Below are 24,840 nucleotides of genomic sequence, written 5' to 3'. Positions count from 1 at the left end.
ACTTCCTGCATCTAAAAGAAAAAAAATATTCACATTTATTAATTTAGCAGATGCTTTTATCCAAATGAGGGAAACAAGCGATTTATAATACATAATTAAAAATGTATAACATTTATAATATTGATTACATCCTCAGATGGAGGTTTTGTCAGATTTAACTAAACAAACCCTATACAAGCAACACAGTCAAACAAAAATAAAAAACTACCAACAAAAACTGAAAACAGGTTCATTTTTAATGCCGTATAAAATTTACAAAGTACAAAAATGATTATTTTCCATAACTGAACATCAAAATGCAGGTCGTTCAATGTTCCAGAGGTTTCCATCAGCTTTCTGAAACTGCACAAACACACATTATTATTAATTTATTAATGTAAGAGTACATTAAGGCATTGTAAGGTCACATAACACATTTAATTCATCATGTGTGAACTTTTAGATAAACATATGTGATTCGCAAATCTGTTAAATTGCATGCTCCATAAAATATTTGAGTGAACTGTGCTATCACTGTGGTACCTGTGCACCGCAGCAGACCCCAGCGTTTCTGCAGCCTCTGTCTCTGCTTCTCCATCATCTGAACATCTTCAGGTTTGGGAGCTCCCAGGGGCCCGAGTGGAGGGACAGGGGCCCCAGAGAGGGCAGAGAGTGTAACCGCCAGCAGATCTTTGTCACAGCCCTGAAGACATGCAGGTATGACGATTTACTAGGAGCAAGCAACTCTCATACAGAAGATTATGACAAGTAAAATGAAATAATACACAAAACAAATAAATAAATTAATGCAAAATAAATACAAAACGCGTTTAAATCAATCCATTTAACACATAAATAAAATGCATGTATTAAAAATTTAATATTGTAAATAAATGCATGTAAAATAAATGAATACATTTAAAATAAATAGTTTTTAAAACAAATAAATAAGCTATGTAACTACATTAAAAAATAAAACATTTTAAATTAAACTATTAGTAAAAATAAATTAATGTAAAATAAACAAATACATTTAAAATTAATAAATATGAATAAAACACCTTTGAAATTAATTACGGTAACTAGAAAAATAAATGAATCCATAAAAAAAAAATAATGTATGTTTTAGAAAGGTTTTTATATTATTTTTTAAAATATTATAATTATTATTTAAAATATATTAGATTCAAATATCTAAGTCTGACCTGCAGTAGGGTGAGGGTGCGGCCCTCTGCCAGGCCTTGGAGCAGACTGGTCAGGTGACCCCAGACTGGAGCCAGAAGAGTCTTTGCCCCTCTGTCTCCAACAACCCCCAGCACCAGCCCGGGGTTAAACTCATACGCCAGAGGGAGGATCAGGCTCAGAACCGCCTGCATAAATCCTGCCGTGAATCCCTCACCCTGAAGACAAGCAGGAAGAGGAAGTGACTTCACAGAAATAAGACCAAATCCAAGACAATATCAGCTGTGATCGCACACCTCTCTCAGACACAAGGACAGACGGTTCACACACTTCTCTTCAGTTTCTTCAGCACAGATTTGGACTAGAAACACCTTCCTGAAAAGAAAGACACCCAATGCAGTCAAGGCAAGCTGAACATGTGATTTTGAAATAAAATGAAAATGAAAACTGAAAATATATAAATAAAAGTTAATAAACTTTTTTTATAAAGCTATAACAGTCCATAAACACTACAAAAAAATCTAAAAAAGATTTAGAATTATTTTTAATTCATTTTTAAAAAATAAGTGTAACACTAAAATTATCTTTTTTCAGAAAAAAATATTTTTTTTCTCCCTAAAAATAAAGGGAACACTAAAATTATAATTTTTTAAATACTAACTTTTTGCATGTTTATATTTAAAACTTTTTTTTTTGCAACTTTTTTTACTCATCCCTTTAAACAACAAACAATAAACACAAAAATAGATGCAATAACTGGCTCACCCGTCATCAGTTTTGACTGGTATATTCCCATCTCCGATAAAAACGACCAGCACCCTTCATCAAACACACAAGCACAGTATCACACAACAGTTCATTACTGATCTGATCAAGGTGATTTTAAGTTAATTCTTGTTAGTCTAGTAAATGTTGTACCGTTCAGCGAGGCCCATGAGTGCGTGTTGATAAGCACAGCGTACGGACAAACTCAAGTCAGACACCGCGATGCATCCGTTACGCACCTGATGAAGCGTTACAGTCTGTTACCAAATACAGCACACAAAAATAACCACCTGATTCGTGTTGTCGCCTCCTCACCTTTCTATTCATCATTTGGTCAAGAACTGAAATGATCTTTCCAAGAGGCTTGAGGATGTTTTGGTCCGTTATGTCTTGGAAATATTTATCCCTACAGACAAAAAACGATTTGTAAAGGTTACAATGTGGCCAAAAAGTGTGACTCTGTGTGTTAATGATCTTATTTTACCAACCGGATACTTTGTACTTCTTTAGAGGTTATTTGGGAATCTTCCCCCAGATTTTGGCAGCCTTCAGGCAGTGAGACCTCCACACCAGGAGGGGGCGCTACGAGTGTTCGCACATCAGTAGATGTCCTGATTAAAGGTTCAGGCCACACAACAGTCTTCTTTGCATCGCTCTCTGATGCAGGTTTCTCAGTCTCTTTTGTTTCGCTGTTCTTCTCATCCAGTCTGGGCCTTTTGGTGCTCGTACCTGAATGAGCCTCTTTAAGAATGAGACGGATAACATTTTTTAAGATGTCAGATGATAAAATGACATTTAAATAAAAACTAATTTAAACGCCACTACAACTTTAAATCTAATACCAACTGCCTTCATAACAGAGATATTATCGTTAACTAAAATCATAACTATTAAAAATATGAATATATAAAATATAAAAAGATTTGTTTGTTAAAATATAGCTGAAATAAAAAAAGAAATAATAGATGAAAAACTTAAACTAAATGAAAATTAAACAATTAAATTTAGTTGAAGCACTAAAATTACTAACTGGAAATAAATAAAAACTGAAACTGAAAGATAAAATAAATTAAACCTGAATAGTAAAAATACACATAAATCAATAAAAACTTTTTTTTTTTCAAGTTTTAATAAAAATATAGTACCATAAAATAATACTAAAAAAAAACATCCATTTAAAGTGAAAGTAAAATGGCAATAACCTAACCTAAGTGTTTTAAACAGCTCCAGTATGATGATTCAGCGCTGCGAACATTTTGGATAGATTCTAGTGCACTGAAAAAAAAAAAAAAAAAAAAAATCACATGGCATATTATTCCAGTTTAATAGTGACAAAAACACATTGAAACCAAATCACAACCAACCTGAATATATTTACTGTTTGATGTCTCTAGGGCAGGATTTTAGACCAATAAGATCTGACTGTGGGCGGAGCTAACAGTGCACCTTAAAGCGATACTCCACCCCAAAATGAAAATGTTGTCATTAATCACTTACTCCTGTTGTTCCAAACCCATAAAAAAGCAATGACAATACTTTTTGTACACGAAGAAAACAAAAATAACGACTTTATTCAACAATTCCTCTCCTGTGTCTCTCCGCTTCATAACATTTGGTTGAACCGCTGATGGCAGATGGAGTATCGTGACAACGTCTTTCATACTTTTCTGGACCTTGACAGTGTATTTTACTTGCCAGTTAATGGGAAAAGCCTACCGGTTTTCATCCAAAATATCTTAAATTGTGTTCTGAAGCCAAATTAAGCTTTTACAGATTTGGACCTTGACAAGTGATTAATGACATTTTCATTTAAAAACGTTTTCATTTTGGGGTGGAGTAACCCTTTAACTCATGCTAACAGCTCAACCAATGAAAAGCACTCTCCCCATGATTGACAGCTCAATTCACCTCTCACAAGGGGCTGTGAGCCCTGACAGCTGAGGGGCCGGGTCTCCCAGAAGGGTCTGGGCGGTTTGGCAAACGGATTGGGCGAGAGAAGTCAGGTTATACCCTCCCTGAGAGAATAAAGGAAATCAATATGCACAGTCTAAACATGATATCACAGATAACAGGGCTTTCAAAATTAAAGTGTGCTAGGATCAGCTTTGAAAAAAGATTTTAAGTGATAATGATAACGGACCTCCAGGACAACGCACATTTTGGCTGCAGCCAAAGGCATTAGCAGCTGTGTGAGGTGGGCATAGATCTCTGGAAGAGCACACATTTCACCCTGAACCAGAACAGACAGCAGTGTTAACTGAGATCAACCCATACATACGACCCATCAAACCTTTTTAGAAACAGTGAGACAGATGTAAGGATTTCAAAGATTCAAGGAGAAGTGAATGGGTGCCGTCAGAATGAGAGTCCAAACAGCTGATAAAAACATCACAGTAATCCACAACCCACACTCCATCAGTTAACATCTAGTGAAGTGAAAAACACCATCATTAAAGCATTTTCTGGTCACAATATAAGTCCATAATCCATATAAACACTTCCTGTTGTCCTCTCACATCAAAAGCCTAAAGATGATTTTGTTTTTTTACAAACACACACTTTTTCGCTTCATTAGACATTAACTGCTGGACTGGAGTGGTGTGGATTATTGTGATGTTTTTATCAGCTGTTTGGACTCTCATTCTGACGGCACCCATTCACTGCAGAGGATCCACTTGTGAGCAAGTGATGCAATGCAACATTTCTCCAAATCTATTCTAGTGAAGAAACAAACTCATCTACATCTACTTGGATTGCCCGAGGGTAAGTACATTCTCATTAATTTCCGGACAATCACAGATTTAAAAAGAGTCTCTTACTTCTGGGTCCCCGATGGCTGAATCAAAACCAGCACTGACCAAAACCAGCTCTGGATCAAACTGAAAGAGAGAAAAGAGTGCATCAGCTTGACTTAGACACTCAGAAAACAGTCTAATGGACTAAAGGTTGTTCTCTGGGACAGGTACCTCATACGCTACGGGTAAAAGAACATGGAAGAAAGCAGCCAGATAGTCGCTGTTCGTCATGCCCACCTGCAGGAAACAAGCACAGCACAGAAACTATGTGACAACATCTTTGTTAAATATCATTTTAGGTGATTCCCATTTAAATAAGAATACTTTTTTATTGTAACCAGTGAGAATGTGTGATTAAATGCTGAGTTGATCGGCATGCACCGCTGGTATGAAATACAGAGTTTGATGGTTTCTGAGCATTGATTCAGTTTTCACTCGCCTTGTTCCAGGGGAGGTTCACGTTAAAACCAGATCCTTTGCCTTTCCCGACGCTGGTGTAGTCTGACTCGGAGAGATTGGGCCAGAAGGTCTGGTGCTCGTAACGATGCCAGGAAAAATAGAGCACACTAGGAAATAAAATATATATTAAGCGTGCATACCCAGGAAAAAGGATGTGCTATGGACATAAATGATTCCTCAGGTAAAAGTTTTTTTTTTTAAGCAATCAGAGTTTTTATCTAATGGATATTAAAACTAATCTAATTTAAATAATTGTATAATAATAAACCATTTAATACAATTATGCATTTAGCAGACGCTTTTATCCAAAGCAACTTACAGTGCATTCAGGCTATACATAGTTTTTTTTTTTTTTTTTTTACCAGTATGTGTGTTCCCTGGGAATTGAACCCACAACATTTTGCACAATGCTCTACCACTGAGCCACAGGAACTAATAATTTAAAATCTTTTATAGGCTTGTTCATCAGAAGGAAGATGTACTCACCTTGGGTCCTCCTCAAAGCAGTACTGGACACCCTGTCCATGGTGGACGTCCCAGTCTACAATCAAAACCCTGGAAAGATCCACAAGCTCAAACTTATGCAAAACTTGTAATACTGAGTTTCCTTCAGTGAGTATTACAGGTGTAAGTCAGTGTCTGTTGCACAGCAGTGCAGGATGGTACACCCCTTCACCTGTTCAGGTTGTAGGTCTTCTTGGCATAAAGCGCAGCGATGGCCACATTATTAAACACACAGAAACCGTTCGCAGCGGAGCGCTGACTGTGGTGTCCTGGAGGCCTGAAGGACACAAAAAGAGAACAGCACAGACTGCATTGTGTCCAAACATGCAAAAATTATGAATAATTATTTTGTTTTTTAACAAATAGTACATTTTTATAAATGTTCTTATCTATCTTATAATAATATATTATTTAAATACATTTTTTAAATAAAAAAAAAATGCTACATTTGAATATTAAATTCACTATTAAATTAAATGTAATTTTTAATGAATAATATTTAATATTAACAATTAAATATTCTTAATACTACTAGTAGTAGTAATAATTTTATAATAATAAACATAATAATGTATTATTAAATTAATACATTAGTAATATAATTAATACCAAAATAACAATAATAAAATGTATTAAATTAAAATGCTAAGTACTATTAGTATTTAATACATATTGTTAATAATAAAGGTACAGTAGTATACATCAATATACATTAATATTGTTAATACTAACAATAAAAATTATAAAATGTGTAATTAAATTCATTATTAAATTAAAATGCGAAAGGTTGTACTATTAGTATTTAATATTAACATGACTACATATTGTTAATAATAATAGCATCAGTATACATGATTAATATTGTTAATACTAACAATAACAACAATATGAATTCATAATTAAATGAAAAAGTTACATTCAAATTGTATTATATATTACTAATATTTAATATTAATAATTATTGTAAATAATTAAATGTATATTTAAATTAAGACCATTACATGTAAGTATTTATATTGTTAACAACAACAACGTTTTATTTTAGTTTCACTTTGGTTCAGTTTCAGACTAAACTTCAGAGTACGCTGGGCCTCTCAAACATATGTTTAGTGTCGAGTTTAAGCAGGTGGTCTTCTTGACAGGTATCTGCTCATTTATTTCCAATCCCGAAAGCAGCAGCTGTGGGTTGTGTGCTCACCTGACCAGTGCCATGCCGTTCCTGACCTCTCTCTTCATCACACTGTCCACCAGCTGCAGTGTGGCGCCCACGGCCATCGTAGCACAGTGATAGATGTTCTGCGCTCACATGAGAAACTGTGTTCAGAAGCGTTCACATCTGCAGTCACCCGAACCCAACAAGCATCAATGATCTGGACTTACCTGATGGAAATAGACGTCGTTGTACTGCTTCGAAAATGCCTTCAGCTCTTCCACACTCATTTTGGGAGTCTGTTTAACGGCCTCCAGATATTCCTCACTAAAGTAAACACAAAAACCAAACTCAATCATATAGCAGTAGAAATGGGGCCTGGTTTCAGTTTAAATGCCAAAACTAGAAGACCTGTGTGCCAGTAAAATCTCCTGCTCGGTGGCCAGGCGGACCGGCACCTGTTTGCACCGCTCTGCCACGCCGCGAGTCTTCAGCGCTTCATAAGACACGGTCAACCGCTCAGGAACCTCGATCTCACAGGCTGGACTGGACAGAGCAATAAAAACATAGATTTGTATGAAAATTGTGATGCAGGCAATAATCATGTTTTGTACCTTCAGATCTACTGAAATCTGTTTTGTACCTTTGTGATACACTGGTAACCACCCAAAGCAGGTGATGATGAGAAAGTCACATGATGAAACACAGCCAATCACAATCAGCTTTTTAATAATAAGATACATACAAGGTCCACAGTGTCATTCATTCAAGCACTAAACACAATCATGATGAGATTCGTTAAACTGAAATATGCAATAAACATTAATTTAAAAACATTATATGTAACATTCAACCCTAATAAACATAACAGATAAGAAAAAAAGAAAGTTATTTCAAAGAAAAAACACATTTTTTGTGAGCGTGTGTGTGTTGTTGTTTTTTTTTTTGTCATTTTATTAGTTATCATTTCGTTAGTTTTTATTCATTTCAGTTTTCATTATTTTAGTACAAGCTAAACTAACTGAAACTGAGCAATGATGCTTTGTGAACTAGATGAAATAAACTAAACTTGTTTTTCAGTTAACATTTATTTAATTAGAAATCAACTTATAAAACGAACTGAAATATCTCGAAATGATATTTAAATATAATAAAAATAACAAAATGTGAAACTAACAAAATGTTGAAACAAATTCACAGATACGAAAAACATTAAAAACCAAAAACATGTCAAGTATGATAATTTGAACTCGTAAGGAATTATATGTAAAGGTATCAGATTATATTATTATCTTTATAATATTATCATATTTCATTTAAGAGGCGTAAAGTTACAGTAACGTTAAGTGATAAGATGACTTACTCTGTCCAGAGGAGTTTATAAGCGCTCATCTCCTCATCAAAGATCAATGCGCTTCCTGATGCCATTTTAAACACTTTGCTCTGGGTTTCGATGAAAAACGAATGATTAATAACGGTTAATCACAGTAAATTATAATTTCAATCACTCAGGAAACAAGTGAGGACAAAGATCCTTCAAAGTGCGGGTTTGTTTCTTGTTCTTCGCTCGGTGATCGCGGAGCGCCTGTTGCATTACCGCCCCCTACCGGAGAATTACGTGAATTGATACAAAATAAAATAGAAACGCTCAATGCTCTTTACACTACAGTCAAAACGATTCTACACTACCTCCATTGGAAGAAACTTATTTTCATTTATTTGACTTATTTTGTAAAGCCTTGTGTAATACTGATCATTTGCTTGTGCACATGCTTGTACATGTTTCTTTTTTTTTGTTTAAAATGGATTTATATATATATAATTTTTTTCAATAGTAATTTTTTTTAATATCTGTCTTTTACTGATACTTGCCAAATTTCATGTTCACCAAATTTAGTCTTGTATTTTTTTTTATATAAATACACGCTTCATACACTCTCCCAGTAGATTTTTTTTTTCAACAGTGTCCATCAATGTACAATTCAGCTCTGTATTTTTTTCTGATATCCACAGATTTATCAAACACAATGTATTTTCCGGAGCTCAAATGTTGCGAATTGGAACAGTAAAGATAATAAATAAAGAAGACAATGTAAAAATGTATTGCACCTTATTTAATTTACACATAAATCTCTGTCACATGGTAGCACTTACTTTTATGCTCACGGTTAGGATGCTCTGAAGATGCTGATTAATGCTAAATGTAGATGGAAATTTTTTCTTGTGTTAACCGCTTCATTTTTTTGATGCGCTGCTTACTTTATCTAGAAATGGTGCCTTCATTGTCTTGCGGTCCGGTTGGAACCAAGCATTCAGCCATTTGAATATGTCTGGTATTGCATACATATACATATATGATTGGCAGTTATATGGCACAGGATGTAGAAACACAGACGTCTTCAGATTCCCAGAGTCTCTTTGGTCACCTGACATCCGAGCAGGACATTCCCCGCACACACACACTGAGACAGATCACCCACTGAAACACACACACACACACACACACACACAGATCATCAGCGTGAGTCAAAGAACTGAAGATATCTGCTCAAACGTCTCTTGATGAACGCTGACTGAATGAATGTGGTCTGGAATGGAGATCTCACCTTTCTGAGAGCCGATCCATGACGCTGCCTTCATGGCCACAAACTGCCACTCCACCTGCTGCTCTATTTTACAGCCGTATAACCAGATCAGAGCCAGGAGAGTGGCCCATACTGACCCATCCACCTGTGTACAGACCATCATCCACTGCATCACTTACTGGACACTGCACACAGTCAGCACTGTCTTATTATGACATCATCACATCTCTCACCTGTGCTGGTTTCTGATTGGTCAGCTCATCCTCCGTCTTCCCAAACACATCGGCCAGTGTGGCGTCCAGATCCCAGCAGCCGGACGCCTTTTGGAGAGAAACCAGCTGCAGTAACAGATCCTTCTGGGACTCAGGAGAAGCTGAACACACATACACACAAAAACCAGTTTTACACTGCACAGTGTTCAGTAAGCTAGTACTTTCCAAACATAACCATTGTGTCCATCTTGTGTCTGTGTGTGTGTGTGTGTGTACGATCATTCTTGCTTTCAGAGTCTGTCTGATCAAACAGGACAGTCGCAGAACCACGGCGGAAGAAATTCTGGATCCCTGCAAATGACAACAATGATCATTAACCATGAGGAGATGCTGCATTTGTGTTTTACATTTAGTGACGCTGTATATTCATTGTGTAACTATCTGTTCTTCTGTTGGGGTGCAGTCATGGAAAAAAGGAAAAGATCTCTAAAATGAAAACAAATGTTTTTCTTACGCTTTTCAGAACAAAGTTTAGCACTAACACAAGACATTTCCACAGATATGAACACATTATGACTGAAAGTTTATTTGAGCTTGCTATTAGTCTGCTTTTCTATTTTAAAAACATTTAAAAATGATGCATGTATTTCACACCAACATTTATATATATATATATATCAAAGTGAGTTTAAGCCTGTCTTCCGACTCGTTTCAAACTCAAGTCATGTGAGAGGGTCTTTCAGTGATTTATTCTGTACAGTATGTTCACTTACTTTCTGGTACCCAGTTAGACATTTTTAAGAAAGCTCGCTCTGTGAAGGTTCTCAGGGTCTTCTTTGAGCATCGAAACGATTGTTCCTCTGCAAAACCTGTTGAAACATTCAGATACTGAGAATAACAAAAGAGAACAAACACAAATAAATATATGAGCAAAACAAGCAAGCAAACAAGAAAAGCTCTTTAAGACTGTGTTCACTTACATTCAGATAAATGTGATTCTTGAGTTCTTACTTCAGCTGATAAAATAACACGCACACAATTATATTATATAATATTTGTTTACAAAACTTAAATTATGTCAAACAAAATGTGTCTGAATTTCTAGTTTAATCAACTTTTATCATAGTTCACAAGTAACAGACTTTTTATTATCATCACACTTCTAGAAGCGAATCTGAAAAACATTTGATTTTGCGATTTAATGAGGTGAACACATCACATGTAAACATCAAATAGTCAAGTGACAGTAAAAGCGAATGAACAATAAAAACAATGAGCACATTTACATGAGCACATTAACTAGCTACTAAATTAGTTAAAAATGTCTATCCATAAACAGCGGATCAAATGATCCGCGAACCAGCTACAAACTCCCAAACTGTCTCAAATGATCCGCTAAGCCGCTCCGAACTCCCGAACTGACTCAAATGATTCGCGATCCCCAAACTGACTCAACTGATTCGCGATCCCGCTCCGAGCTCCCGAACTGATTAAAATGATTCACGCTCCGAACTCTCGAACTGACTCAAATGATTCGCGATCCCGCTCCGAGCTCCCGAACTGATTAAAATGATTCACGCTCCGAACTCCCGAACTGACTCAAATGATTCGCGATCCCCACACTGACTCAAATGATTAGCGATCCCGCTCCGAGCTCCCGAACTGATTAAAATGATTCACGCTCCGAACTCCCGAACTGACTCAAATGATTCGCGATCCCCACACTGACTCAAATGATTAGCGATCCCGCTCCAAGCTCCCGAACTGATTAAAATGATTCACGCTCCGAACTCCCGAACTGACTCAAATGATTCGCGATCCCCACACTGACTCAAATGATTAGCGATCCCGCTCCGAGCTCCCGAACTGATTAAAATGATTCACGCTCCGAACTCCCGAACTGACTCAAATGATTCGCGATCCCCACACTGACTCAAATGATTCGCGATCCCGCTCCGAGCTCCCGAACTGATTAAAATGATTCACGCTCCGAACTCCCGAACTGACTCAAATGATTCGTGATCCCCACACTGACTCAAATGATTAGCGATCCCGTTCCGAAATCCCGAACTGATAAAAATTATTCACATTCCGAACTCCCGAATTGACTCAAATGATTCACGCTCGGAACTGCCAAACTGACTCAAATTATTCATTCTCAGAACTCCCAAACTAACTCAAATGACTCCCAATCCGAAGTTCATGACGTTTATCTACTCTTCCTCTCCCTGCAGTTTGGTAATATAAAGATTCCTCCTTTGAACTCCCTCCTCTTCACCACAAATCAATAACCCAGCCATGGAAGTAAACACATTTACAAGACTTTATTTTAGTCCCTCTGCAGTCACTACTTTTATCCATTAAAACTCAACTGTGATCATTAAAATAACATGTTTAAATTAGTGCTGTGAAACGATTAACCACGATTAATCGCATCCAAAATAAAAGACTTTGTTTACATAATATATGTCTGTGTACTGTTTATATCTATTATGTATATATAAATACAACAACATGCGTGCATATATTTAAGAAAAATATGTTGTATTTATATAGTAAATAAATGTATATAATATAAATATATAAATGTATATGCACATGTAAAGATTTTCAAAATATATACTGTATGTTTGTGTATCTTTATACATAATAAATATACACAGTACACATACATATGTTACTGAAATCAAAACTTTTATTTTGGAAGTGATTAATCGTGATTAATCATTTGACAACACTAATTTAAATGTTTATGCTTCCTGTGATTTTTATTTATTTAGGCCTATATAAGGCTTGAATATAACTTTACACCCCTAACCTCATTTAGTATCTATGGATTATTAAATATGCAAATTAGTCCCCGCCTCCACTCAATCGCACCAGCTCAGACTCCCCACTCCACTTTCATTCGGTTAACAACAGTAGTAAACGCTACATAATAACAAAACTGGATAAATTCAGCCATACTGTATATGTTTGAACCAGAAACTGATTCTGAAGAAGAAGGGGAAGAGAGAATGATACAGGCTCGTCTACAAGTCATCTACAACTTGGTTTTCAAAAAACTATTCCAAAATGTCAGAAGGAAACCTGCACGAAATGAGTACATATTTTTATAATTTCTTGGGTCAAAAAAAGTTGGAGATAAAAAAGTTTTTGGAAGTTTGAGATACACAATATTTCCTCCTCTACTACTGCAAAACACTCATTGAGGCTGAATGTGCATACATTTGCCACAAGAACGCTTTCCTGTCACATATCACACGTACACTTCAATAAGCCGATGGAATGTAGGTGATATCAGGGAGATAAATAAAAATCTTTATTCTTAAATAACACATTATTGTCTGTCTTACCACAATTTGCTTGCATCACGGCAATTACAAAAGACAAATCTGAAAAACATTTGATTTAGTATTAATGTAACCATCAAATCAGTCAAATAACAGTAAAAGTGATTCATACACAAGTTCACAATCGTTGCACTAACCGCGTGTCTGCACTCTTCTCTGCTGCAGGGGTCCTTTCACAGTCTGTCTGCTGTCTTTATTAACAGCAATGAAGGCTGTATGAACACTGCTCACTCCTGCCTGAACACTGAGCTCCACCATCCTGCTCCTGATGCCCTCAACATCTGCAGCACCTGACCTCTCCTCCTGCTCCAGAGAACGGATCAGGGTCCGAGCTGCCAGCCGGTGGATGGACAGCCTGCAGAAACATGGAGCAAATGTGTTGGATTAGAAAAGAAAACACTCTGTGTCACTCCAGTTCAGGATGTTTCTATGTGTGTTACCCAGTTGCCTCAGTGGGTTTGAGGCAGAAGTGGAGCTGGTTTGTTACTGGTTGATCTTTAAGACTGTATTTGACGGTCACTGTTCCCTCAGAGCCTCCTGAACTCTGTAAGAGAGAGAAAAGACAGATTTTCACAAGCTTAATAAATGTGAGACACTGGTCTAATTGTAATTATAGAAATACATGTAAAACCATCTCACCTCTCCTTTCAGTTGGGCATAAATGAGTGTCCTTTGACCCTGGAAGAGCACATTGATGGGAGGAGACAGTGTTTCAACAGTAAGACCATCTGGAAGGGTCCAATCCACAGAGATATTAACCACAGCGGGCTGCAGAGCAAACCTGAGCGACTGCATCACCTGATATAGTTTGAAGAGAAAGAGAAACCATTGAGACTTTTGACCAGGAAACATCTGTGCCTGTGAAATCCAGTGAAGAGCTTTACTTTGGGCTGCATGCGGTCTGTGTCTGTGATGAACTGAGCGTGACCAGATCCCTCTCTGGCCATTCCTGTGATGAGGGCGGCACTCGCACCCTCACCAATCCCGAACGAGAAACACCTGAAGACACGATCAGCTCTGTTACTGTTAGTGATGAAGATATGAATGATGCACAGATCAAACCCAGCAGAGCTTTACCTGTGAGAGTGAGCGTGACTTTTCACCAGGTCCAGCACCTCTTTAGTGTTTCCCACCTCTCCATCCGTGAAGACGAACAGCTTAAGAGAGAAAACATCTTAAATCTTTGACTTCACATCATTAGAGTGCATTGTTCAGGTGTAAGCAGAGGTGTTGTACCTGTCTGGGTGATCGGGGTGACAGCGCTGACTGTAGATGTGTTTTAAAGGCTGTAAAATCTCAGTGCCGCCCATGTCTGATTTCATTTCCTTCACTCTCTTCAGAGCCTGATCCATTGTTTTCTGTTTATACACGACACTCTGACTGCAAAGATACACAGAAACACATCTCACCTCCACTGACACATTTCAAAACTTTATATCTGTCAATGATAGATACTAACGGGAAGAAGGACTCAAAAAGAGAGCCAAATCCATAGATATTGAAGTAGCATCCCATGGGAAGACTCTTCAACAGTAACAGCAGAGTGTCCTAAAGAGAGACATGGATAGAAAGTGAAAATGAGATCAAAAATACATTCTTTACTAAAGCATACAAGATGCAGTATAACTATTGAATTTACTTTCCTAATGGACATTCCTGGTTTTATTGTGCACAAAGAAAATATGGTTTGTCTTTCAACTTTGATCAAAACATAATAACTTATTCTCCTTATTACTTTTCATTCCTTTTCCATCCAACACTTGAATTGACTTTAATATGAAGTGTAGATGGAAAAAATACAGACACAGTCTCCATTATTCTTCCTAATTAAATTCCTGTTTTCCTCAGAAATGTCACAAAATAGAAGTAAAAATGGTTGTGTGCCAAGTTTCATGTTGACTTTAAACGTCTCATCTCAAACAATTTAAGTAAATGCTGTTTAGTATATTTATTCTTACTTTTGCACTTTCAATGCGCATCTTTGCTCCTGTCCCATAATGCATCATGCTGCCCATACTGCCTGATCTGTCAATCACAAAAACAAACTCCCCTCGAGTTGCCAGTGATTTCTTTACGTCCTCTGGGAACTCTGGGTACAAACTTATCATGACCACTGGGTCTCTCATCAGAGAGCCTGAAATAAAGAAATACAGAGTCAGTAACAGCTTGGTCTCTCAATCCCATAACGCCAGTGAGCTGCAGGTCGTACCTGGCGGGGCAGTGGTCACTCCTGCCTCCACTATAGCAGACGGCTGATGGGTATCCTGATAGAACACAAACAGCTCAAAGTCCTTATCAAACATGTGACCAGGACTCAGATTCACCTGCACACATAAACAACACATGCTTCAATCTGCTCTGCTCACACATCCAGATAAACACATGAAGACACACAGTACCGTGGCCTGAGTGTGATCAGACTGCAGGAACACTAGAGGATCCAGAGAGCAGTTGGACTCTAGTTTGGAGATGGGCTTTGGAGAGCTCACATGGACACTGAGAGTCAGCGTGTAGGGAACAGCTCCACATCCTGATGAAATCTCTGAGACGATACCAGCACCTGAACCTGACACACACACACACACACACACACAGAGTGTGTTAGAACCAGCTTCTCTCCTCTAATAAAGTGTGTGTCAGAGCTGCTGCAGTACCTGCTGGTGTGTATCGAGGGTTGAGTACAGCCGGCAGACAGAAGCGCAGCGAGTGGTCGGCCTGCACAGCGAGCTCAGTGATGTAGATGATGGTGACAGCAGCGTTCTGACCAGCCGACAGACACCCCACACTCAGTCTGAACACATCAGGACTCTCAGCGCTCTCTTCCAACAGAAACGCCTGCTGACCCGAACTCACAGCATCATCATACTGATCCCTCGCCTGCAAGATACGGTTTAATTAAAAGGTGACGTGTAGTATGAATATACAAATCAATGTCCTGCAGATTTCTATTTGGACTCACTCTTTCTCTGTCCTGCACCTCTGCCACAATCTCCTGCTCTCCGATCTTGGCACTGAAGTGGCAGACAGCAGCATCAGCAGGCAGAGGGAAGACGAACAAGGCCTCCAGGGGGCGCTCTTCCTCATTCACATACTGCAGAGTGGAGGAGACTGTGGCTACATGATCCTGAACCCGAACCTGCACCGAGATGCTCTTCAGAGGCACTGAGTCACACAACAACAACACAACAACAACACAAATACAGCTCAAAAACAGCAGAACAACATTACATATACTCCTCACATACAGCTAGCTCTCTGGGAGATAAATATTGGCTTTAATAAAATAAATAACTGAATAGAAGGATAAGGTGTGACAAAATAATGTTAACAAAATAATTTTCTTATTCTCCGAGTAAAACATAAATTATGTTAAATACTGAGATTTAAAACTCTTACGACCAATTTTCCTTATGTCAAAAATAGCTCAGGTCTCCTACGCATTATACATTTTTTAATTTAAGAAACAGGTAACAGCAAACAGGTGAATTCGTACCTGCCTTATTTTTCGCAGTTAGAAGACCGCAGATCTCCATCCTGACGCTCCGGAGAAGAAATGACGATTTTTCTTCAAATCGAAAGTGAAACTAAAAACACTGAAACTACTGTCTTTATATCTGCTTTAAATATTCACCTATGAATTCATTACAATGAAATGATTAGATCGGTGCTTCTTACATTTCTAATGCGGTCAAAGTCGCTGAATCACTATAAAACCCCTAGCAGATATAAGACCCCTAGTCATGCCTCATGAATATTAATTGCATTGTACGCAGAAGCGCCGTGTCCACGTTTGATTCATGAATATTAATTAGGTTACGTTCGGAAAAGCCTTGTTTTAATCGTATTTAAATTCAACAGAATGGATAGTTATTTGGTTAAGGTAATTTTCCTCTAACCTTTTCGACAAACAGTTATTCTAATTTTCATTAATATTTATTTTACCTTTATTTTACCTAATTTCACGTTTTAAATATTGAAACCCATATTTAACACTTTGATTCTACAGCAGTGAGAAAGTATCCTGACTGAGTGAATGAGGAACAACAGTTTTATTAAATCACTGACAGACAGACAAAATCCAGGAGAAAAGTCATTAGAAAAAAAAATTATTAATTCGGGTATTAATTTCATTTAAATTCAAAACAGCAAACATCTTGGAAACATTATTATATATGTTTTTTACTTTGGTACATAAAACTCAAATGGTGCAGGTCACATATATAGAATTTGGTTTAGAATAGAACAAAATACAACTTTACTAAACTAAATTTTACTGAGACAAGAACAAGACCCATCTTACATATAATACACTAATATGATTCTAATATCCAAATCTGTTAAAGGATTTTTAGGCTTCGCATAACACCCAATGTACTTTCTACATCATTAGAAGAAGGCATCTACGCTAATATTAGTCTGTTTCTCTCTTATTCCGAGGTCACCGTAGCCACCAGATCCAGTCTATATCCAGATCAGAGGGTCACTGCAGTCACCCGGATCCAGTACGTATCCAGACCAGATGGTGGATCAGCACCTAGAAAGGACCTCTACTGCCCTGAAAGACAGTGGAGACCAGGACAACTAGAGCCCCAGATACAGATCCCCTGTAAAGACCTTGTCTCAGAGGACCACCAGGACAAGACCACAGGAAACAGATGATTCTTCTGCACAATCTGACTTTGCTGCAGCCTGGAATTGAACTACTGGTTTCGTCTGGTCAGAGGAGAACTGGCCCCCCAACTGAGCCTGGTTTCTCCCAAGGCTTTTTTCCATTCTGTCACAGATGGTGTTCCTTGCTTCGGTCTTCTCTGGCTTGCTTAGTTGGGGTCACTTCATCTACAGCGATATCGTTGACTTGATTGAAAATGAGTGCACAAATACTATTCAAACTGAAATGAGATGATGTTATCCATGAATTCATGTATTATTGACTGTTTTCCTAATTAATGTTTGATATTTACAACACTTGATTGGACCGCCTCTGACGTGATACCTCCGATAGCCAGTGACAGCCAGTAAGCGTCACCTACTGGAAGTAAAATTACCACAAAATTGGAAGGAGGTTCCAATACGTAAACTTGGGAAAAATTATACAATTCCTGGAAAATATAGACCGAATTGCTTTGACGTCTAATATTGGTAAGATAATGGAAGAAATGGTGGATGAATGGTTAATGTATCATGTGGAAAATATTAAATTGTTATCCAAATATCAGAGTGTTTTTGGAGAGAGAGAAATACAATAGATCCAGCTGTGTGTTTAGAAGACGAAATAAGGAAAGGACAAATAAATAGAGAGAGTGTAGTGGCTGTCTTCTTCGACATAAAGACAGCGTATGACATGATGTGGAGAGAAGGGATGTTAATCAAATTATGTAAGTTTGGTATTACAGTTTTTTTCAGTCGCTAACAAGCATTTGTCCAAGCAGTTGTCACATTTTCAAAACTCTAAACACAATTAGCACAGCATCTGTCTATTGTGGCCATACCATTCACACATTTCATGACGTTTTCACACAATATGGAGTCATTGAACACATTTCCACAATGCTTACATTTTCTGAACAGACAAGCTATACCTCCCAACAAATTTATGGATCGTTTTTGTAGTATTTACAAATGTTCACACACAACATCCCACAATAGCAAAAACAATGTTCCAAACCTCCCTTACGAAAGGAAAATATATTTACCAATATATTTCTTAAAATATATTGTGATATATTGTAATATATTTTTATTTTCTAATATTTTATATATTTGAATACATTTAATAATATATTGATGATACATATATTATATAATATATTGCAAAATATACAAATGATTGCCGCTTTCAATATATTGGAAAAAATAAATATATATAATAATATATGCCTAATATATTGCATGATATTTTCCAATATACTGCAATATATTTTTGTTTCATAAGGGCTTAGATACAGTATAAAAACCTCTGCTTCCGCGATGAAATCAGTTCAAAAACAATTTATCTTAGCTGATTTATGTTGTGTAAATTGGGCCAACCACTCTGAAGAATGATATTTTTGGAAACAGAAACAGAAAAAGACAAACACTGTAATGTATGGACGAGGAAGAGTAAGAGCAAGGGCCCAGTGAGAGGAGCAGTGAAAGATGCAGTGAGAGGAGCAGGAGCAGAGAGAGATTTTTTTATCTGGGCTTTTTGCTGTTGTTGTTTTTTGTTCAGAATGTGTTTTCATGTGTTTCATGGATATTTTTTTCACTGTAAGCAATACTGTCAAACCTTTTCTGTTCTATCATACCGTGTTTCTACTGTACCTCCTGCAGTTAACAGTAATGGAAAAAAATAGCTTTTTACTGGAATGATTTTGAATGTGAACATTACTGTACATTTGGACATACAGTTCCTAACCAAGAAATTTAGTGTAAAACAGGGAATTGCATGTTTTGCATGCAAATACCTATAAAACTGAGACTGAAAAGTCTATGCAGTTTTTGTAATGTCAACTATAGCCAGTATTTTGAAACCTGGTGTACTTTGATTGACTGCATGTACCTTTTGAGGTGAAAACAAGTGTTATTCTTTGACAGGATAATTTAATTTTGAGTCAGATTTCCAGTGTTTTGGTAAAGTTGGTGTGTGCAGAGAAAGATTTGTTCTATTTTGAAATGAAGATTTAGTATATATTTAACAAAATGTGTTTTTGAGAAGAAAATTATCCATTTGGCCAATTGTGTTTTGTAGGTGTTAGTCTGTGTTAAGAGTTTAGAAAAAGTATCTGAAGTATGGTTAAGCGCTTGTTAGCGATTGAAAAAAACTGTAAAGGTCAAAAGTATAGATGGATCAAGGATTTTTTTATCAGGAAGAGCAATAAAAGTGAGAATAGGGAATAGTTGTTCAGAAAAGTTAATGATTGAAAATGGAACTCCACAAAGAAGTATAGTGAGCCCTTTATTGTTTCCATAATGATAAATTATGTAAATTATGGGAAATGGTTGACAGTGAATGGGGGGAAGATATGATGGTGTTAAAGGCCATGTATATTGGATTGATTAGATTATGGTTGTTAGATTATGGTTGTGTGGTGTATGGATCAGCAGCAGAAATGTCTCTTGGAAAGTTAGATAATATACAGCATCAGGTATTGAGATTATGTACAGGAGCTATGAAAACTGCACCATTTACAGCACTATAGGTTGAAATGGGGAAATGTCATTATAAATGAGAAGGGTACAGTCAACAGTCAATTATTGGGTTAATCTACAAGGCCATAGTCAAGAGCATCCAATACTAGATATTTTAAAACCTTGTTGGGAAAAAAGAGGGGAAGAAAATTAAAAGCTTTTGATGGACAGTGATACAGAAAGCAACAGAAATTGAAGTTAATCTGTTTAATGTTACCATTACCTGTAATAAAACCTTGTTTACTTTCAGATGCTACAGTAGATTTTACATTATTAAGAAAAATAAGGGTGAGGAATATAATTTATATAATGTGCAGACATATGTTAATGATTACTACAGCTATGATGAGATCTACAGCGAGTTTAGTCAATGGGGTGGGAGTAGCGTTTACTGTTCCAGAATTTAATCTATCAGTAAGTAAAAGGATCAGTGAAGAGTTATCTGTTTATACAGGGGAAATTATTGCACTACTATTAGCAATAGAGTAGATAGAAGAGATAATTGAAATGAGTTGTTTGTTCAGATTCATGTTCATCTTTGACTAGTGTATAATACAGTCACTCAGAAAGTAGACCAGACATTTTAATGGAAATAATGTAAAGCAGGGATAGGCAACTCCGGTCCTGGAGGGCCACTGTCCTGCAGAGTTTAGCTCCAACCCTAATTAAACACACCTGAAAAAGGAAATCAGTGTTTTCGGGATTACTAGATAGATACAGGCATGTGAGATTTTATGAGGGCTGAAGCTAAACTCTGCAGGATAGTGGCCCTCCAGGACCGAAGTTGCCTATGCCTGATGTAAAGGTTATTTAACATTCAAAAGATGGGGATTAAAGTGGTGTTTGAATGGGTGCCGGCGCATATTGGCATCCAAGGAAATGAAACTGCAGATAAAGAAGCAAAAGAAGCAGTTAAAAACAACAACATTAACTTAATTGTTAATCTAAGTTAGAATGAAATCAAGAGTATAATTAAGAAAAGACTGAAGATAAAGGTTGCAAAAACAATGGGATAAGAAGGTGTTGGTGCTTTTACAGAATTCAAAGGAAAGAAGGAGATACAAGAAGTGCAGGGAAAAACAGGAGAGATGAGAAAGCAATATCGAGGATGAGATTTGGACACACAAGATTAAATAGTACACTTTTTAAAATTGGTAAACATGATACAGGAAGGTGTGAGTTTTGTTGACAAGAAGAAACTGTGGAACATGTTATAATGTACTGTCAAAAAAATGAGACTGAAAGAAAGAGTCTAATGCGAAATTTAGAAAAAAATACGGGACGCAGTCTAAGCACATACACGCTTACTTTAAGTGAAGAGGAGAGGTTCGTGATTGCACTGAATACGTTTTAAGTGGAAGCATACTCTCTGAGCGAGCCCAGAGAAAATTCTTACAAGAGCAACGTGTATCTGAGAGCGTGCGCCCAGTTCCCACGCACGAGCAGAGAGATTCACGCTCACGCATTATATTCATTTACTTTCGCGCTAAAATTATGCGCTCTCGACATTTGACAGGAAAATAACACCATATTAACTTTATATATTTTTCTGTATTGTTTTATTGTAACAATTTCTCTATTGTTTTATTTTAATGTTCGATTATTTTTGTTATAGGAAAAAATGTAATTTAACCTGTTATACTGTATTATAAACACTTTTTTAAAGAAATTTCAATACAGTGATAAAAGCATTAGCAATTAATCGCAATAGGAAAATTTGATACCGGCATATCCCTAAATATACAACTTACTTACCCTTAAACATATCTGGGTACAGGGCCGTCCCTAGTGGGGTGAAAGGTGGTGACGATTATAGGGGCCAACGGCTGAGGCGGGCCTCCCAACGATCTCAACCAACTGGCTGAGAAAAAGATGCTCAGGACAGTTGACAAGCCACTGCTGCGCATCGTCACGAAAGCATATCTTTTTCACGTGTTTTTAAGCCTTACCAATTGTCAATTTAGACAAAGCATCCAAACACAAGACGGGGAAAAGCTGAACAGAGTAGCTGGTTACTCGCACGCTGTGTTCGGTACGCACGCGGAGAGAGAGACGCGTATCAAGGACAGCGACACTGAACCGAGCTCTCTTCTGCTAAGTTCTCCTCAAAGTCCCATCTGCACCTGAACGAACAAATACAAAATCGCAGTTTGAACAAACAAAAAGATGTAAAAGAGCCCAATTCAGTTCTCACGGTGTTCTGGTGTTCAGGGCTCACGCAGAGAAAGGCGTCTCAAAACGCTTTAACACCGAATTTGCTTCTTTTTGCTCATGTGTGCTGAGAAATACATACAAAATATGTCAAAATACCCTCCTTGGAAATTATTCTCGAAAGAACTGTCAATTATTTCTTAAGTGAAAGTAAACAGTTGAGGAAAAAAATGGGATGTGTATTATATTGGATGCGTTCATCGTCTCTTAAAGTCACCGCGCCTAATTTAGCTACTGGCTGCTGTAATGTTAATCCAAGAAAATGAAAGAAAGAAAATCACTCACTGCTCTTCACTGAATTACTTTGTAGTTTAACAAGAATTAATGCACAGTCAAACCAAAATTATTCAGACACCAGATATAATTTTTTATATATACACAATTAGTAGGTATAGGACACTATAATACATTCATGTAAGTGAATATAGCAAAATTAAGCAAACTATGACATATTATACCCAAAGAATCGTCATACAATGAACTACTAGTGAAATCGATCAAACTTGTATATCAATCTATCTATCTATATAAAATTGGGACCAAAAAGTTCTTGTCATATTTTACAACCATTTTACAAGCGATAGCAAATAAACTGTAATAATGGGAGAAATCTTGAAGGTGTCTGAATAAATTTTGGTTTGATTGTTTCTGTGCCTTGACACCTATAAACTTGAAAAAAAAAAAAACTAAAACACTGTGTAAATAGCACAAATAAATAAAAATAAACGAATATACAAATTAAACAATTTCAAACAGGGCCCACTGGTACAACCTTCACCGGGGCCCCGCTGACCCCAGCTACGGCCCTGTCTGGGTATGTCAAATAACCAGCTTTCTGTGTGTTTTCTTTTCAGCTTTTTTGAGCTGACAGACATGCCAAAAACCTATAATTAAATGCAGGGGGGAAAGCTACAAAAAAGTGGGCGGGGGGTTAATTCAATGCCCCCTTTAATGGGTTGTGTTTCAGTCACTATTTCAAATTTGGTCCATTGTCTGAAAATAGAAATCTAAATGAGAACGGTGTTTTTTGGGAGTTGAGTGGTTTTAAAATATAGTACCCTATGTGAGAACAGAGAGTAGGAGAGAAACAATCTTTAAAATAGAACGTGTAAACTCAACTGGATAGCAATACTATCAATCGTGAAGTGCACTGTAAAGCCTCAAATCCTCAGAACATTTAAAACAATTGTGTTAGACCACAGGGAGATTTTAAACGAGATAGATTAAATGAATCCTCACTCTGTTTCCCACTCAATTTATTCTTAATTTTTTTACTTCATAGAGCTAATTTGAATTTGATCCATCACAAGTCAAGTCAACTCAAGTCACCTTTATTTATATAGCGCTTTAAAGGGGGGGTGAAATGCTATTTTATGCATACTGAGTTTTTTACACTGTTAAAGAGTTGGATTCCCATGCTAAACATGGACAAAAATTAAGTTGTACGTTTGAAGGAGTATTTTTGTTCCAAAAATACTCCTTCCGGTTTGTCACAAGTTTCGGAAAGTTTTTTTCGAGTATTGCTCTGTGTGACGTTAGATGGAAAGGAATTTCCTTATATGGGTCCTAAGTATACGCTCCCGTATAGCAGAGCACTGAGAGGCTGAGCACAGCCTGATCAGAGCGAGAGCGTCGCGAAAAGTCACAAAAGAAGTGTGTTTTTGGTTGCCAGGGCAAGACAACCCTGCACAGATTACCAAAAAAAAAAAAAAAAACAGCATTAAGAGACCAGTGGATAGAGTTTATTTTTACAGAGCATCAACAGAGTTGTGCAAGTGTTTTTGTTTGTTCCCTGCATTTCGAAGATGCTTGTTTTACAAACAAGGCCCAGTTTGACGCCGGATTTGCATATTGTTTATTTCTTAAGGATAATGCAGTCCCAACGAAAAAGGGTCACGATCGTGTGTTGGAACCGCAGGCAGTGAGTAAAACTGCTTCAAATATCTCTGTGTTGTTAACTTAGCTATCGGCGCGTAAGCACATCAAGTAAACAACATGCAATGTTGTCATCAAACTGCACTTTCCACATGTACACCTTTAATGAAGATAAAAAAAAAAAGACGACATAAAGTGGTTTTTCCAAAACCGCTAAGCAAATATATACAGTTTCAATACATACTACTTAGAGACGTCCTGCTGTAGTCGTTGCTGCTGCTGCTCTTATTCAATTTCACCCTCTGGATCTGATTCTGGATCATAAATATACGCTGAATCTGACTGTTAGCCATGGTTTGTTTTGGAAACAGTGTGTCAATAATGCAAAATGATAGTTAAAGGCAGTTCATCATTGACTTCAGTGATGTCATCTCTGTTCAGTTAAATAGTGTCTGTGCATTTATTTGCAATCAAGTCAATGATATCGCTTGTAGATGAAGTGACCCCAACTAAGCAAGCCAGAGGCGACAGCGGCAAGGAACCGAAACTCCATCGGGGACAGAATGGAGAAAAAAAACCTTGGGAGAAACCAGGCTCAGTTGG

At 37.1% G+C, this 24,840-nt stretch overlaps 1 protein-coding gene and 1 pseudogene across 1 annotated transcript; both read right to left on the bottom strand.

The window, feature by feature from the left end:
• Nucleotides 1-218: 218 nt before the first annotated feature.
• On the bottom strand, nucleotides 219-8,408 carry LOC113066545 (histone deacetylase 10-like). Its single transcript, XM_026238436.1, has 20 exons — nucleotides 8,198-8,408; nucleotides 7,246-7,380; nucleotides 7,065-7,161; nucleotides 6,883-6,980; nucleotides 5,857-5,961; nucleotides 5,667-5,735; nucleotides 5,161-5,287; nucleotides 4,893-4,958; nucleotides 4,746-4,805; nucleotides 4,067-4,156; nucleotides 3,835-3,941; nucleotides 3,134-3,201; nucleotides 2,415-2,667; nucleotides 2,242-2,332; nucleotides 2,080-2,165; nucleotides 1,927-1,980; nucleotides 1,458-1,536; nucleotides 1,185-1,379; nucleotides 523-682; nucleotides 219-342 (listed from the first exon to the last, which is right to left on the bottom strand). Exons 1-20 carry the CDS (start codon nucleotides 8,260-8,262, stop codon nucleotides 329-331), a joined length of 2,019 nt encoding a protein of 672 aa, XP_026094221.1. The 5' UTR covers nucleotides 8,263-8,408; the 3' UTR covers nucleotides 219-328.
• Nucleotides 8,409-9,830: 1,422 nt separating this feature from the next.
• Nucleotides 9,831-16,697, bottom strand: LOC113066544 (von Willebrand factor A domain-containing protein 5A-like; annotated as a pseudogene).
• Nucleotides 16,698-24,840: the final 8,143 nt, after the last annotated feature.

This window comes from Carassius auratus, chromosome 50, assembly GCF_003368295.1.
Source record: "Carassius auratus strain Wakin chromosome 50, ASM336829v1, whole genome shotgun sequence".
In the NCBI taxonomy this organism is placed as follows: domain Eukaryota; kingdom Metazoa; phylum Chordata; class Actinopteri; order Cypriniformes; family Cyprinidae; genus Carassius; species Carassius auratus.
The sequence above is the reverse complement of the archived record's forward strand: the minus strand, read 5'-3'. Positions and strand labels throughout refer to the sequence as shown.

Bases quoted from the DNA above. Each gene is read 5' to 3' on its own strand.
- LOC113066545 (XM_026238436.1), bottom strand. From the start codon at position 8,262: ATGGCATCAGGAAGCGCATTGATCTTTGATGAGGAGATGAGCGCTTAT. The intron at 2,333-2,414 runs GTTGGTAAAATA...TTTTGTCTGTAG, and splicing joins AAAGAAGTACAAAGTATCCG to GGATAAATATTTCCAAGACA. The intron at 1,981-2,079 runs GTACAACATTTA...TGTTTGATGAAG, and splicing joins CTCATGGGCCTCGCTGAACG to GGTGCTGGTCGTTTTTATCG.